This window comes from Haliotis cracherodii, unplaced genomic scaffold, assembly GCF_022045235.1.
Source record: "Haliotis cracherodii isolate W230 unplaced genomic scaffold, xgHalCrac1.p SCAF_3, whole genome shotgun sequence".
Lineage (NCBI taxonomy): Eukaryota > Metazoa > Mollusca > Gastropoda > Lepetellida > Haliotidae > Haliotis > Haliotis cracherodii.
Window position 1 is genome coordinate 52457889 of NW_027266286.1, and position 17085 is coordinate 52474973.

The 17085-nt window shown below is 41.2% G+C and overlaps 1 protein-coding gene and 1 long non-coding RNA gene across 2 annotated transcripts; both read left to right on the forward strand.

Moving 5' to 3' along the window:
* Window positions 1-9503: 9503 nt before the first annotated feature.
* LOC139475518 (uncharacterized) lies at window positions 9504-14302 on the forward strand. The gene is made up of 4 exons (XM_071258709.1): window positions 9504-9516; window positions 12287-12709; window positions 13354-13674; window positions 14235-14302. Exons 1-4 carry the CDS (start codon window positions 9504-9506, stop codon window positions 14300-14302), a joined length of 825 nt encoding a protein of 274 aa, XP_071114810.1.
* Window positions 14303-14718: 416 nt separating this feature from the next.
* Window positions 14719-16749, forward strand: LOC139473701 (uncharacterized). Its single transcript, XR_011653963.1, has 3 exons — window positions 14719-14784; window positions 16191-16284; window positions 16472-16749. It is a non-coding gene; the product is annotated as an uncharacterized lncRNA (long non-coding RNA).
* The last annotated feature ends 336 nt before the right edge of the window (window positions 16750-17085 follow it).

Below are 17085 nucleotides of genomic sequence, written 5' to 3' on the forward strand. Positions count from 1 at the left end.
GGATAGTTTATTCGATCGCATAATGATGTAAGCTCTAATTTGCTGAACGCTTGAACCCCACGGCTCACGGGAAAGAAAACTATATACAACCCGTAGCGGTTAACGATTACAACAGTTTCGGGTCCTTGTGGCACATACGTTATCTACCTAGCATTTAAAGAACCTCAGCCAAGCTTTTGCAGCTCATCAAGTGTCTAGTGTCGCATGAATGTCTTGGGTCGACCCCGGAGAAGAGGGCACATGTGACTTGGCTGGAGTCATGGTGTTTAATGCTATGCCAGTAACATTCGCTGGTTTGTCTTTTATTATTGTATTGACATTGCGGGGTGATATTGGTTTAATATCTTGTGCCTGTGGCATAAAGACTCACTCATCACCCTCAGAAAGCATTCCGGAAACGGCATTGAAGGGTATACTTCCATCAAAAATACAATCATGGCATTTCACTATGCATTCTTCTTTCACGGAAGTGCACATGAAGTGCAGGGTATGCTTACCCCTCTCATCACTTTCTCATCACATCTAATTTTCAGTGATCCATTCAAACAATTTTCACCGATGTTTTACCTTATACGGCCAAGGGAATCTGTTTCAGCTGATAATCGAGTCTGGTCTGGAGTTGACGTTTTGTATCTATATTTACAATGAACGCAAGGCAAACTTTATTTGATTATCAGATATGTTCTCAACTCTGACCACAGATGGCGAAGTTGAACACGCATAATTAATTTGTCAGGGGAACTCTGCATCAGTAACCAATGATGATGATTATAATGTGTACAAAGTTTGTTCCTGTAGTTACATTGCTTGCAAATATTGTATATAATTCATTGATTATTTATTGATCCTGTGTGGTCTTATACTGACTTTCCAATTTAGTTCTGTACGTACCAATTTCTGGATTGACCATTGCGTTTCAACTTGGAAACCACCTCGTAACAAAATGCTCTACATTCGGTACTGTCTTAAGGGCTCGACCAAATATTCCACTTACCTCGACCGCCTCCGTGGTTTAGTGGAAAGAGCGTCTGCCCGGAGATCGGGAGGTCTTGGGTTCGACCGCTTCATGCCAAGAGACGTTAAAAGAGGGCACATGTTGTTACCCTGCCTGGCGCTCGGCATTCAAAACAAAACCAAGGACAGGTCGATTCGGTGTCAGTATACTGTGTCTGAGTGGGGTATTAAAATTAAAACTGTGGCATGGTATCTCGATCGGCTAGCTCTATAAACTCGGCATTTGTTCGGACATGTAAAAACGGCCACACACACACACGCACACACACACACGCGCGCACACACACACACACGCACACACACACACACACGCACGCACGCACACGCATAACATACATACATACATACATACATACATACATACATACATACATACATACATACATACATACATACATACATACTCGTGGCTATATAAGTGCAATAATCTCGAACGCGATGCTTAACCCCCATTTCACCTTCCTCCACTCTTCTCACCTCGAAGTCATCTTGGCCAGCATTGAGAGGAACTCGCACTGAAACTAGTTTCAGTAATTGACGAGACTACCACATTAAACGTGCAAGACAGGCTGGCTGCAGACCCCATAACAATGTGTCTCCATAATTATCAAACCGTATGCCTAATTTCTATTAACCAAGAATCGGTCATCATGTTATACGAACTATATGCGGAGTGCTCGGTTAACAGTGAAAGTATGTATGCCAATATCACAACTCCGTGACTGTTCATATGGTGACCCACCATTGATATGGTCACATCAAAGAACAAATCGTTACTTACAGTGAATAATTCCCATCAAAAGCTCCGTCTTCTCTTGTAATGGTTGAAAATATCACTGAGACGTGCACAAGAACTGGGAGGATTTAGATGAAGAAATAAATATGGATTGGGATGTACGTGTATTGCTGACAAAACTTCAGCATCGGCTGCTTTATAGTGCTAAAACGAAACGACCTATTATCGAATATATAACACGTTTTGTGGGTAGCAACTTCTTTTGTTCTTTGTCACGATGTTTCAGAGCTAGCTACTTTATCACCTTCACTCACATGATGAAGGAGCAAGAGGTAGCTCTGAAACGTCGTGACAGAGAACAAAAGAAGCTGCTATCCACAACAAAGTGTCATGTATTCATGTTCTCCCAACTTCTAAATACCTATCAAGGACATATTATCGGACCTGCAGTGTACTTCATGCAAACCTACGAATCGAGGCATGGCCCAATGAAGTTAAAACATTTTGCAGGAAAACAAACGCGTAAACGAATGAGAACAAGGGCGTGGGGGTTACAATAGACACGATCCGCGCCACTGGACGATCGTGCCCTCAGATCAATGCTCTTGCTGAATTACCATTGTTTTGACAGGTCGAGACTCAATAATATACATGACGCCGCCGCGATACAGCTGGAATATGGCTGAGTACGGCGTTTAACATCATTTAATCAGTCACTCTTGTATAACACTGGCAATAAAGATTAAGTTAAAAGAATACAAAAGTAGGCTCAATCTTAGTATTACACCAGTGTGTTGCGAAAGGATCGGCAGATCGCCTCCGTGGTCTAGTGGTAGAGCGTCCGCCCGGAGAGCGGAAGGTCCGGGGTTCAATCCCCGACAGCGTCATACCAAAAGACGTTAAAAGATGGTACTTGTTGTTACCCTGTCTGGTGCATTAAGGGACTAAGACAAACACCGGTTGGCTCGGAATCAGTATACTGTGTCTGAGTGGGGTATTCATGTTAAATTGCGGCATGGTATCTCAGTGTGCTAGCACTATAAATCAGTCCGGACTAGTACAGATAGCCACACACACATATATGTGCAATAATCTTGGATGCGACGTTAAACCCCATGTCACCTCACCTCCTCGAAAGGATCGGCAAAAGATTATTTTATGACACTTCGAGTACTCTGAAGTAACGCTCACAGCAAACGTGTCTCGGGGAAGTGGCATTTGTGAAAGACTTTGAATATCTCCGAACGACATACTGACGAACTAAAGCACCTATTATGTTAAGGACTTTGTATCCTTTGTCAACATTTTGACTAAAATTACTACGTTCCCTCAGCTCAAAACCAAAACCGAGGCGAGTTTCAACTTCAGTGATTGCTGATCATAATAATCATTTGAAAACGTTCATATATCGTTTGCTTTATTTTAGAGAAATAATATGTATTCGTGTCGGACTTATTATTATGCGTCCTTTATATTTGATCCTGAAAAGTAGAATACAAATATATGCTTACTTAACAGGTTACCGAAATACACGCCTGTTATTATGAAAAGGCATATGTGCCACAATTACAGGCTTCGTGCATTTATATCATTCGCTTAACGTTTCGTATTCATAATGCAAACTAGCAGAATATCATCTATCCAATGACGATCATACTTCTTTAGAATAAAATGTTAATTCTGTACTTCGCTTCCGCGTATATCAGGCGCGTGGACGAAACAAGGATATGAAATATGAACACGGATAAGTGCAGAGAGGGGAGTTAAATTACGAATGCGACAACATTATATTTTATATAATTTATTATGACACTTTCAAGTAACAGAATTGAAGTAGGTATGACGTGAACAGTAGCAGGAACCAAAACATTATTTTGCAGAGGCATATAATCAAATTTGTCAAAGGGGTTTAGCCTAGGATTGTGGTCAGTGTAATATGCCATGTTGCCTAACGGCAGTCCCCATGAAGCAAATTGCAGTATTGAATTAAGAGTGAGTGAGTGAGTATGGTTTGACGCCGCTTTTAGCAATATTCCAGCAATATCACGGCGGGGGACACCAGAAATGGGCTTCACACTATTGAATTATTAAAGAGGCATTTTCCGTAAAGTAATTTCAGCATATACCCTCTTCCATGATCATCTCCTGGTGTTGCCTTTCGTAACGTTTCATTTATCCTTACTGCATCGAGAAACCAGAAGGCATTTGTATATTTACATTTTGATGACATTCGTAAAAAATAAATAACATAACATAACATACATTAAAGGGACAGAAACCATTTTTATAATCATAAGAAACCCCTACTAAAAGAATTGTCCATTGTACGATTCCGACTATATCATTAGCATGTGTTTATGAATCACTATCAAATAGTGATGTTACCAGGTGTCCACGAAAAGGTGAGCGTATCCTTCCCAAACGGTGGCATGGCTACAAGGGCAAGTCAGTTGTTCACCCGAAAAAAAACCACTGGAACATATGACACAAGTCCAAATGTTCATCTGACAAAAAAAAACCAACTAAACCCACATCAGACAGAAACACGACATTTTACAATGTGTTGAGGCTAACGCGGTAGAAATATCTGAAGTATATATAAATACTAGTAGAACACTGAAAGTCAGTGATGACATCAAGTGTTCGCCAAAAGGATAAGTGTGTCCTTCCTGCAGGTAGTACCCTCCACTCACACAATTTGCATGACAGAGTAAGTGTTTGTTTGTTGCCTAACGCTGCAGCTCGTAAGTCCTGCTATACGACGGTGTTTTGTAAACTATGGAGTCTACACCAGACAATCCAGCGAAACGGTAGCGTGTTCACTGATTTTGTTGAAACTGAAAAACGTTTGTTTGTTGTTTAACGCCGCACTCGGCAATATTTAAGCTATATGACGGCTGTTGTAAATAATCGAGTATGGACCAGACAATCCAGTGTCTGACGTCAACTTTGACGTACTTCTGCTGCGTTAGTTATGCAGTTAAACATGGTTACGTGTACGCGGAGTGTATGTTTACTTGAGGTCGAGCCACTAGATCACGGTGCCCACAAGGATTCAAGCGAACCAGGAGGTAACATCTTCCTAGTCCAATTGTCTTTATTTCTCCATGTTTAGTTGTTAAATAAAATCGTTCAGTTAGAGTAAACTTTGTTACTAAAGTTCTCGCTATCAAACTCGAGCCTCTTTCATGCAAACCTGTGGTTGACAGTTTGAGTATCGATCTTCGACGTCTGGTACGAAGACAAACACTCTTGAAGGGCACACTTTCCAACTCATGTTAGTATAGAGTGGTTTTATTCACGTAAAGGGGCCACCGGCTCATTGTACACATACAGAGCATTATCATACGTCATTTGAGCGCTGTAATAGTTGGTTTGTTGGTTTGTTGTTTTATGCCGCACTCAGCATTATTCCGGCTATAAGACGGCCGTCTGTAAATAATCGAATCTGGACCAGACAATCCAGTAATTGATATCATGAGCATCGAACCACGCAATTGGGATCGATAACATGCATCAACCAAGTCAGCGAGTCTGACCACCCGATCCCGTTAGTCGCTTTTTACGACAAGCATAGTCGCCTTTTACGGCAAGCATGGGTTGCTGAAGATCTATTCTATCCCGGATCTTCACGGGTCGAGCACTGCAATAGACACAAAATATATATTATATTCACACATGGCATACGAGTAGGTGATGAACTGTGACTAAATGTTATGTTTATGAAACATCCTTCAGAAAATTGTTTCGCCTTTTCAAAGCAAAGAATACACATTTTGCAAACTTCACAATAGTGCCACTGTTGGAACGGAATAGCAATGGTGTCAGCTTGTCACAGGTTGGATAAATATAACTGTACAGTATTTCGGAAGAATACTGGTTCGCAAGCCTGTATAGAATGGACAGGTCAGCAGAAATGGAATTGATCCTCGACAGATGGCACAGTACAGAAAGGACATAGACATTCAGGCCTTGGTGATCTGCCAGTTTCTTTGAGAATGGCGTGACAAGAGCAGCTCATGTTAATTCGCTCTTTCAAACAATAGTAGGTGATGGGGACAAATTATGCACAAGGGGTGTAATAATTAGATTTTAAATGCTGCACAAGCGGTATAATAATTACATTTAAACTTGATTTTAACACTGATGTTCCGATAGATGAAATTTTAGCTTTTCTCTATGCTTACATTCTGATTCTGGCTTAATCATTTCGAATCTACTGAGGGGCGGTGTGGTTAAAGAATTCGCTTTAAAAGGCGTTGTTCTGGCAGCCTCCTTCCAGACTTTGCTGGAATATTCTTAAAAGTGGCGTAAAACATTATGCACTCACTTGAACCTTCTGATTTAACTTTAACGGTATAAACATTGACTCAGTATAACTATGAAACTCTTACGGTTCAATAAAACCTTTGAAGTGCCGTAGTCTCCATCAAAACCACCCAGTGACAGGGATGATGACTGATGTCAGTTTTCTGGTCTCGCAGTAATCATCATTAAACCGTTCCACATTTCATCTTACGTCCGGTACTCTAGGGCTCCGGCGCGTGTCTATTCTTTAAAAGGGGAGGCTCAGACTAATTACAGTCGGGGATTGAAAAGAGAAAAAGAAATAACCGCAAGGTCACGTTTCAGTATTAATCCTCCAGCAAGTTGTTGGCTTGACTCCCGTGGGCGCGGGGTCACTTACGTGTAACCTGGACCGTGGTAGTTGGTTACAGAACGGTCTCCTGGGTTTCAAGTTAGCAATGTTTGAGTTGTGATAAATACACTACTGACGTTGGGGGTATGTTAATCTGTGTGCAAATGTGAGTGATCCGTCGCCTAACGAAAGTGGATATAATAGGTCTTGCAGTTTAGAGACGCTATTAAGTGAACTGTTTCTCTTAATGTATCAATGTATGTCCTCCGTGGACCGTTAGGATTCGGTTTAGTTGAGTTCCTGACCAGCGAAGTACATTCTGCAGAACATATTATGTTTTTTATTTGTCCATTAACATGGTAGCACTTAAATTGATGGATGCATGGAGCCAATTTCTGGCGTAAAAAACGGTTTGAAACCATACTAGCTCACCCACTAAATGAAATTATTCAATGATGTATATACTTTTAACCTTTCGAGATTTTTTTTTATTATTACCGTCACCGGTAATTCTGATTTTTAAAGTTAATGTATATTTCTCGATAGTACGCCCAACAACATTTTTGGCATTTTTTTTTCTTTTTATCTGCCCATGTTTAACAGTTTCGTGGACAGAGGAGTGACAGACGAAAAGACAACACCCATTCCACGATCCCGACTCTAATCCTTTGTCGAAATGTATACTACTCAAAATTTGATAAGGATCGTAGATATTTTTCTTAATAAAAAAACAAATAACTGCATAACTGGCAATATTGTGTCCAAGTGAAATCAAAAACGTCTCCAACACACGTGCACGTGCATTTCATGCCATGGGAAATGCGTTTCACATCACACTTCATGCTTTTGCTACCATTGCACGATTTCCAATCAGGCAACGATGTCTGATTCATTCTGAAACTGTAAACTCAGTTGAGTGTTTACACTGCGTTTATCTACGCAATGCCCCCTCAACGTGTAAGGCGTCGCCTGACGACAGAAAAACTGGGCAGATGTATTGGAATGCTTGATGCTGGCTATTCACAACGTGACGTTGCCAATGCACTAAACGTCAGCCAGAGCGTTGTAAGCAGGGCCTGGTCCCGACAGCAAAATTTTGGTACAGCAGCACACCGACATGGGGGTGGTCGTCAGAGGTCGACAACCCAACGCCAAGATCATTTTGTGGCTCTTCAGGCACGACGTCATCCCTTCTGGACAGCAACCAGCCTACGTAACGACCTCCTGAACGCCTCGGGGGTGAATGTGTCCACTCAGACGATACGGAATCGTCTTCACAATGCAGGTCTCTACTCGAGAAGGGCATGTGTCCGAATCCCCCTGACTGTTCGACACCGGCGGGAGCGATTGGAATGGGCTGAAGATCATGTCACTTGGACACGGAACGATTGGGTTCCGGTTCTGTTCACCGATGAGTCCAGGTATTGTTTGGACTTTACAGACAGGAGGCAGCGGGTGTGGCGACGACAACGTGAACGTTTCCATGATGCCAACATCAGTGAACATGACCGTTATGGTGGTGGTTCCATCATGGTCTGGGGTGGAATCAACAGAGATGGAAGGACAGATCTTCATGTCCTGGAGAGAGGAACAATGACGGGGGTGAGGTACCGGGATGAGATCCTCGATGTGTACGTCAGACCCTACGCTGGTGCTGTTGGCCCTGAGTTCATCCTGATGGATGATAACGCCCGTCCTCATCGCGCCAGGGTGGTTGAGCAGTACCTTGAGCAGGAGACAATTGTCCGCATGGATTGGCCAGCTCGCTCGCCGGACTTGAACATGTCTGGAACATGCTGCAGGTTGCCCTTTCACGCCGTAGAGCACAACCCACGACTTTGGCAGAGCTCGGACATGCCCTCGTGGAAGAGTGGAACAACCTTCCCATTGGGAACATCCGGGTGCTTATTGACAGCATATCTCGACGTTGTCAGGCCGTCATTGATGCAAGGGGAGGTCATACTCGATATTGACACTTCATCGACTAAGTGTAATGATGGACTATCCCTCATAACTGTGTAATTCTTTCTCTTGTTTGCTGTTAACATTTTTTAATGAAATGCCTTTTGGTGTTTGCAGATTTCAAACATTCCATATTGATACAAGTTCATGCCGTTCATGAATTTTCATTCATAACATGATTAAACACGTTTCTGAGTCAGAGTCATGTCTTTTGTTATGTTTGTGGTAACTTACACACATATCACCTAGTGATCCTTATCAAATTTTGAGTAGTATATTATAGCACTATGCATCACCGACACTGCTCAAGGAATGCAAATATATTCTATTAAATCTTATCCCACATTTTGCATTCTTATGACTCTAAATAATGCAACCCAACTGAGACTAACATTTTTTTTTTTAAAAGTTATTCACTCTTAGCGCGGACGTCGTAGAGGCCAGTCCGTTATTGTAATTTCGATCCCGATTCTTAAGTTGAATATGTAATTTTTTACAAGCAGATGAATATGAAGATTGTTTTGACTGGGAGGTTTTATTGTTTGTGTGTTGTTTTAAGCCGCACTCAGCAATATTCCAGCAATATGACGGCGGTCTGTAAATAATCGAGCCTGGACCAGACAATCCGGTGATTGACATCATGAGCATCGATCCACGCAATTTGGATACGATGACCTGCTTCAGCGAGCCTGACCACCCGATCCCGTCGCCTCTTACGACAAGCATAGTCGCCTTTCTACGGCAAGCATTGTCAGGGAGCTGTCAATATGTCTGTTGTACGTTAGCATCTGTAATAAAAGTTTGATTTCACGTAGATGAGACGAGATAAATTATTCAGATATTTTTGTGAGATGGAATTATACAGACTATGCCAGCGGTTATAACAAAAAAGACATATATAATGTGTTTCATAGCCATCCACATAATAATATTTCAAACCGACAATAAACATAGTCCGGTGTTTCTTCACTCGATCATAGTACCTCCATCTCACCAACTAGAATCACATGGTATCAGTACCCAGTCTATAAGTACACAATGTTGTTAATGGCTTCGTCAATCAACTTCGTACCCCGTCGTATGTCACCCTGTTTTGTTGTTGTCGTTAATCTCTGTGAACCCTTGAAAAATCTTAGGTAGGAGTATATAACCATGTCGCACCCAGGTATTGATGATGCTTGATAAGGTATTTTCACCTGTTCCGAAACGTTACATTGAGATAATAAAGAAGATGACATTCAAAAGTCAAAAATCAGCTTCCAAAATGCTACTTTAAGATACCGAGCTCCGTTGGCAGTGTATCATTAGGCCAATAAGGTAAATAATTCTCCCAAACATTATTGCGATAATTAAAAAAAAACAGCAAATAATCACATGGGTTTGCATCATGGGAACCTGTTCTGTACCAATTATAAAATGCAGGCCCCGAAAAAGGACACACTCATATTTTATGGTGGCTATCAATAAAACAAACAAGAAATGGTTATGCGATGGTGATGTATTCGATGCGGGTATACACGATAGCTACCCGAAAAATGTGAGTTTTTCTCGATAAAATATTCTATCATGAGATCATTTCTGGAGATCTGGAGAATCCCAAAAGTAGGACAGTCGGCATTGAGAGAAAAAGTACAGATAATCGACGTTAATATTGCGAGAATATGCGGTAAATACCAAAATACCGTTCATAAAATGGACTTGTGAGGTCGGATTGTATTCAGGGAGTCATCATTATTTACATACGGTTAGATATTTTTCGAGCTTGTACATTTTATTTACATCCTTAAAGAAGTTGTACATTACACAATGTTGATATTTCATATAAGAAATAAACGACGAGTGGGAGTCGTTTATCGTACAATGAAACACTGCAGGGAGAATAAATTACAGTCGTGCCTCGTTTATACGGACACTTGCGTCTTTTCACAATTCGTCCGTATGAACGAATTTCCGTATAACTGAAACCAGCTTCTTACTGGAAGAGTTACTTCCCTTCAATTATGCAACTCATGACAGATGACAGAGCAAACAGATACATCCACTCAATCCTTATTCAAGACATACACGTTTAAAAAAATCTGTAATGGAAGTTTGAACTTTACCACATTTTGTACTCTACTCGGGGCTGCGCCCCTCATGGTTAATTCTCCCTGCAGTGTTTTATTAATATTTTTTTATTATTGTACGATAAATAACTCCCACATCTCGTATTTTAAAAAAATTATGGATGTGTTTTGGACCCAAGATTTGCAGTCTCTCGGCGACTGTTTTCAGAATAGTTGTGATAACGTTTGTAACATTTTCGAAAAATCCAATTTCAGTCCAATTTTCAGGATGTCGTAGTAATCGCCAACTGCCTGTTTAAAAGTTTTCAGAAATGACTAAAAGGAAATGACAACTCTCTGTGTCATCCTAATCCCCTTCAGAACATACAAAACACGTAAACTGTTGTCACGCGTTACGGTGAAAAGGGGCCAATCATTTTGCAAATATAAGTTTCGTTTTCGGTTGATTAATGTGTATTTCAGCACATGAACACCAGTAACTGCCTTCAACTCTGAAATGAGATTTCAACATGTTGTTCTACTTTTCTGTATGGAGAATATATGTCGTTAGTGTCTTACTGGGAAACAACCGCGTCTGGTGCTCGAAAACAGGTATGGCTATCGTTCGTCATCTAGATATTTAGAAAACAAACAAGAAATCGACCATTTTATATTCTGTGAAACGATATGTTTCGTGTGTTATATCCGAAATGATTAATGGTTTTCAGGTCCAATGTGATAAAGCTCTTGATCTACGCTGATGTTTAGTACAAGGGTCCAGTTCAAAATGACCTTAGCTGTTCAATGGTCTCAACTCCTACAATACTAACATTGACTCAGTAAGGAATCCTAAAAGAGGCATTGTCACATCGTCGCATTGTCACGTTGTGGCCCCTACTAGCCAAGGCAAAATGTGGCAATAACAAAGTTCGTCAATGCGCCAACGCAACATTTCTGTCTGCTGAAAAGATGATTAGATAGTGATTCCAAGCTAATGTTAAACAGTGTGCAAGATGTTTGACCAGAAACGAGAGAGTTGTAAAACCTTGCGTGAACAGATAATTGTGCTGCACGTGAGTGAGTGAGTTTGGTTTTACGCCGCTTTTAGCAATATTCCAGCAATATCACGGCGGGGGACACCAGAAATGGGCTTCACACATTGTTCCCATGTTGGGTTTCGAACCCGGGTCTTCGGCGTGACGAGCGAACGCTTTAACCACTAGGCTACCCGACCGCCCCTTGTGCTGCACGTGAATTCGATGACGCGCGTATCTTATTGATAACCTATCGTACATGCTTATCCGACATTAAAAAATACAGTCAAACACCGTTGTGTCGAAGTTGAAGGACCTGCTTAAATACTTCGAGTTATCCGAGGCTCGACACAGCCAAATATGAAGAATAAAGAAAGAATACGCAGGGACCAAGGTTTTACTTCGAGACAACGGGAAGTTCGACACAACTGCAAAATATGTTACGTGTCTGGGTAAGCTTAGTATGAACGTCTGATAGCATCCTCTTTGCTGTTTACGCATAGGTCGCGGTCAGACTCCTTGATGCCCCCGTCTACCGCGATGGAGGTAGTACGTAACAAGATATGAGGTGGTTTACTCCCTCATTAGAAACCGCAGTAAAACAAGAGTTGATTATGAATTTATTTAGTACCACTGTAAATCTCTTTACATATTTTCAGATCTGAACGATGCGAGGATGTGTGATGTGAGGGATGGTGATGTGAGGGATGGTCATGTTCCTTCTTATCTACCTCTTATGAAGCACTGGAATAAATATTATCTATGTAATGCTAATGAGGAGATGGCGGTGGCAGTGTAGCAAGAAGTACTAATGAGACATTTCTACAAAATCACACTATTTACTTTATATTTTCAGATCAAAAGGATGTGAAGACATGTAATAACTATGCCGCTCACGAGGAAGATTCAGAAGAAGACACTTGCGCTCAAGATGATGGTAGTCCAGCAGAACTTGTGTGTACAACTGGAAAGGTTATAGTTCTGAAGTCCCTCCTCTTTGCAGTAAAGAAGAGCAGGGAATGTACAAAGAGGATATCCACTGAAAAGGTTTGCTGTATGCGTAACAACGCCGATGTCCTGTATGACGGACACTGTTTACAAGATGTTTGGAACGACGAGGACGGGGGACACTACAGGACCTTTGTGAAGGCTGCAATACAGGAGTGTATGGAGAAACAGGAGTGTACTCTAGGCCACAGATTGTTCCTGCCTATACAGAGGAGGCTGTACAACAACACACACTCCAGTTACTTTAAGATCATGTACCAATGTGTTGATGGTAGGTGGCAGTATTTTACTCTCTACTCTTATCATGATAACTAGAAGGTGTGATATGTAATAATAATACAGCCTCAGACGTATCCAGGCCAACAAACCTGATCTTGTCCTTTTTGATAAATACAATGAAATTATTTTAACTATATAATTGAATTGTCTGTCACTTTTGACACCAATGTGATTGACAAGATTCAGGAAAAACAGGAGTGTACTCTAGGCCACAGATTGTTCCTGCCTATATAGAGGAGGCTGTACAACACACACTCCAGCTACTTTAAGATCATGTACTAATGTGTTGATGGTAGGTGGCAGTACTTGACTGTATTTATGTTGATGATACATCCAGAGGTTTTGCTTTTACGCACAATCCTATACCACCGGTACCCAGTTTCTGTGTCGGATGAACAGCTGTAACTTTCGAGTTGATAATCGAGACAACTATGATTGTGTGGAAAAGGGCCTTGGTCTATTGTTGTATAAATTTACATCTCATGTAATTGAAGATATGTGGATGTTTGGCATTCGTATATTTGCTGCACCAAACAAGAAGACTCGCATGAGAGAAAAACAAGAACACGTAGATCAGGTAAACAATATGTTCTGGTTTAGTTGGACTGATGTTTAACAATTATGGATGTGTTTCAGATCCAACAGAAACACATCTATTACAACCCAACTACATCTCCAAATCTGAAAATGAGGTGATCCTCAAGGGCACCACAAACGCTACACGTAAATGCGTTGTGAGGTCACCTGCTGGAGGGATGATCTCGGTGCAAGCTTTGGATATACGATCAAGTGTGATGGGCAAGGATTCTCACCCTGAACTGAAACTAAAAACTGCAGCAGCCGAAAAGATCATCCGAGCAAACGACCTTCCGCTGTTTGGATTTCAGGAACTCATTTCTGGGCGCAAAATCAACATCACTGTGGCTGATAGCATGAAGCTGTGGTTGAGAATTAAAGGTATTACATTGTTATTTCTAGGGCACGTCAGAAAACACTGTCACCAACATGCCAAGATTGTAGTTTTTTAACAGTGCTTGCCTCTACAAATAACTATGCGCCTGTGGACTGTAACACAGGTGTGAATTTTATTCTATGTTATATTCATGATCAAAGGTTGGTGAGGTTTGGAATGTAAGAAATGTAAGGAACAATCCCTACGAATACCAGACACCGGTAACGTATTGAACGTTACTGTGTCCATCCACCACATCATACCATAGAGGTGACTTCGGTGTGATGGCAAACATGAAGAACAGGCCACGAAACTGAATCCATGTAGAAAACAGAGCATATAATTAAATAGACACAAATACAGAAGTCTTCTAATGAGCATTTGCAAATATACGGTTCAGTTTACTCAAATACAAATGTGTTGATGTGTGAGGGAAAAAATGCGTCTCGATTTCTGCTGAACATGAGTTGGCTTTTTGTCATCGAAAATCGAAACACTGTCTGTTTGGGATAATGTTTAAGGTGTTCATAAATACATTATATTCTTGCGACATATTGTGTTTCAGCGACTGATGGTGAGAATGTGAACATCACATGTGGGGGTACGTACTTAAAGGTACTATTTCGTATCTAGTGCATATTAGGGTGGTATATTTATATTCATTGACATGGTCATAAGTATTTTGTTGTTTGTGTTTAATGATTTTATAGAAATATTGGATTGTCCTTATAGCATTTTGAAGGATTAGCTGACCGTTATATATCCTCAGTTCCTTCCGCTGAAATATCAAATATTAATGCAAACATCGACATGTTCATGTTGATTTCACGTGTGTGTACATACGAATTATTGTTTATTTTACATCATGACAAATGCCCGATGCCATTAACGAGAATGTTAATCCATCTTAGAATATATATTTACACACTTAGAAGGAAGGCTAGGTGGCATTTGACTACATCGCCGGTGTTTAATGATGTGTTTATTGCGTATGGTTGATGTTTGAAATTCGAAATATATTTTGTACATATTCATTTGTTTCATTTAAGAGCCCGACCGCGAGCCAAAGAAACTTACCACCACGGCAACGACAGGAGCGACATTTGGAAGTGAAGGTATAAGACAAAATATACATTCATCACTGACTTACCACACTTACACTGGTGATTGTGAGACATAGTCCGCGTAGTTAGCCGGACATCCTGTCATGGGTGAGATATAGTCCGTGTTGTTAGCCGGACGTCCTGTCATGGATGAGATATAGTCCGTGTTGTTAGCCGGAATCCTGTCATTGGTGCGACATAGTCAGTGCAGCTAGCCGTCAATCCTGTCATGGGTGAGATAAAGTCCGCGTTATTAGCCGGACGTCCTGTCATGGGTGAGATATAGTCCGTGTTGTTAGCCGGAATCTTGTCATTGGTGAGACAAAGTCAGTGCAGTTAGCCGTCAATCCTGTCATTGGTGAGATATAGACCGCGTTGTTAGCCGGACGTTCTGTCATTGGTGAGATAAAGTCCGCGTTGTTAGCCGGACGTCCTGTCATGGGTGAGATATAGTCATTGCAGTTAGCCGTCAATCCTGTCATGGGTGAGATAAAGTCCCCGTTTTTAGCCGGATGTCCTATCATGGATGAGATATAGTCAGTGCAGTTAGCCGGACATCCTGTCATTGGTGAGATATAGTCAGTGCAGATAGCCGGACGTCCTGTCATTGGTGAGATATAGTCCGCGTTGTTAGCCGGAATCCTGTCATTGGTGAGACATAGTCAGTGCAGTTAGCCGTCAATCCTGCCATGGGTGAGATAAAGTCCCAGTTGTTAGCTGGACGTCCTGTCATGGGTGAGATATAGTCAGTGCAGTTAGTCGGATGTCCTATCAAGTGGTTGCTTGATAACGGTATTAGAACCTACACCGAAACGTCGCTCTTAATTGTAATAAAGAAGTTGTTCATCCATAAATTCTTATCCTTACTTAATTATCTTAGAGTTGTCGACAGTCCTTGTGGTGTTTAGCACACTATTTAAGTACGATTATGTTCACCCCTGCGCATATCATTTTAAACAGTCCAGGCTTCGATCAAGCGTCTCTACATAATTTTAAACTTGTCCATGTCCAACATGTGCGTTTAGATTACAGACACGATATATATTTAGACCATTAGTCAGGGTTTTGTGACCAGATTACCAAGATATTTTAACAGCTACAGCTATTAAACCGGATATTCTTTTATTTAAAGCAATGAGCCATAATTGGTTTAAAAGAACACATTGCATCAATGTAATTTTTGTGGCAGGCAATTTATATTTTTGCAACAGTCTGGAGCATAGTTGTTATTTTTAAGAATTTTCGGGACAATGTATATTTTTCGATAAAATCTCAATCCACCACTGCTCCCCCGCCCCCTTTAGTTAATTTTAATATTTTAGTTGGAAGAAACTTTGTAAATATATACCACTGAATTTGCACAAGACCATGTGGTCAGTTATCGGAAGTAATATCTGCTACTAACTTGTTCTTTGCAGGTTTTTCTTCGATCCCTCTTGTGTCTGCAGCTATGGGCGCTGTAATCACGATTTGCATCAACACGACAATCTGCGGAATTGTCTTCTTGTACAGGTAGGTGGTCGCTCAAATTATTGAAAGGAACTCTTGTGAATCTTTATTTGATAGTGACCGTATAATGTAAATGCATCTGCAATATGGACTATTCCTGTGAAATAACCAGTGTATGATACATGCGATTCGGTTTAATTAAACTATGGCCAAGTAATCAATTTCCAATGGTTTACTACTGTTTTACCAGAAAGCGATGTCGAAAAGGGAGAAGAAAAAGAAGAAACGTCGGTTATCTGACAGCATATGGAGCCGACAGAGGCTCAATGGCAGAGCAAGGTGCAGAGGAGCACAATGGAGCCCCCTCTTACGCTACTATAAGGGATCCTTACAATACTATACCAGACAGTAGTGGAGGGGACCATTACTACACTATAGGTAAAGACAAGGTAGAAGTTTCAGTCACATCATCCATGGCGCAATCCGAGGCGGACATCCACACCACCCCTTCGTTGTCACCCGCTTCTCAACCACCCCTTGTGGAATCGATCGTCAGCAGTCTAGAGCCAGAACTTGAACCAGGTTCAAAGCGAGACTTAAGATCAGAGCTGGAATCGGCAATGACGTAACTACCAAATTGCCATGAACTGAGTCGCATATAATATGTACTGCTACAATGACTTGAGCTATACTTATATTGTCGAGGAAGGAAGATTTACAACAAGATCTCCATGTAGACTCATACAGAAGTTGTTGTTTCGGCCTATACTACAGCTACTTGCCGACCCAATATACCCCCCAAAACTCCAGCTGCGGTATAGCGGTTTTGCTTTTGATGTGTTTTTCCTTGCACTCTGCAATTTG

Coding starts and splice junctions, on each gene's coding strand:
- LOC139475518 (XM_071258709.1), top strand. Junction 12,710..13,353: donor CATGTACCAATGTGTTGATG/GTAGGTGGCAGT, acceptor GATGTGTTTCAG/ATCCAACAGAAACACATCTA. Junction 13,675..14,234: donor GCTGTGGTTGAGAATTAAAG/GTATTACATTGT, acceptor ATTGTGTTTCAG/CGACTGATGGTGAGAATGTG.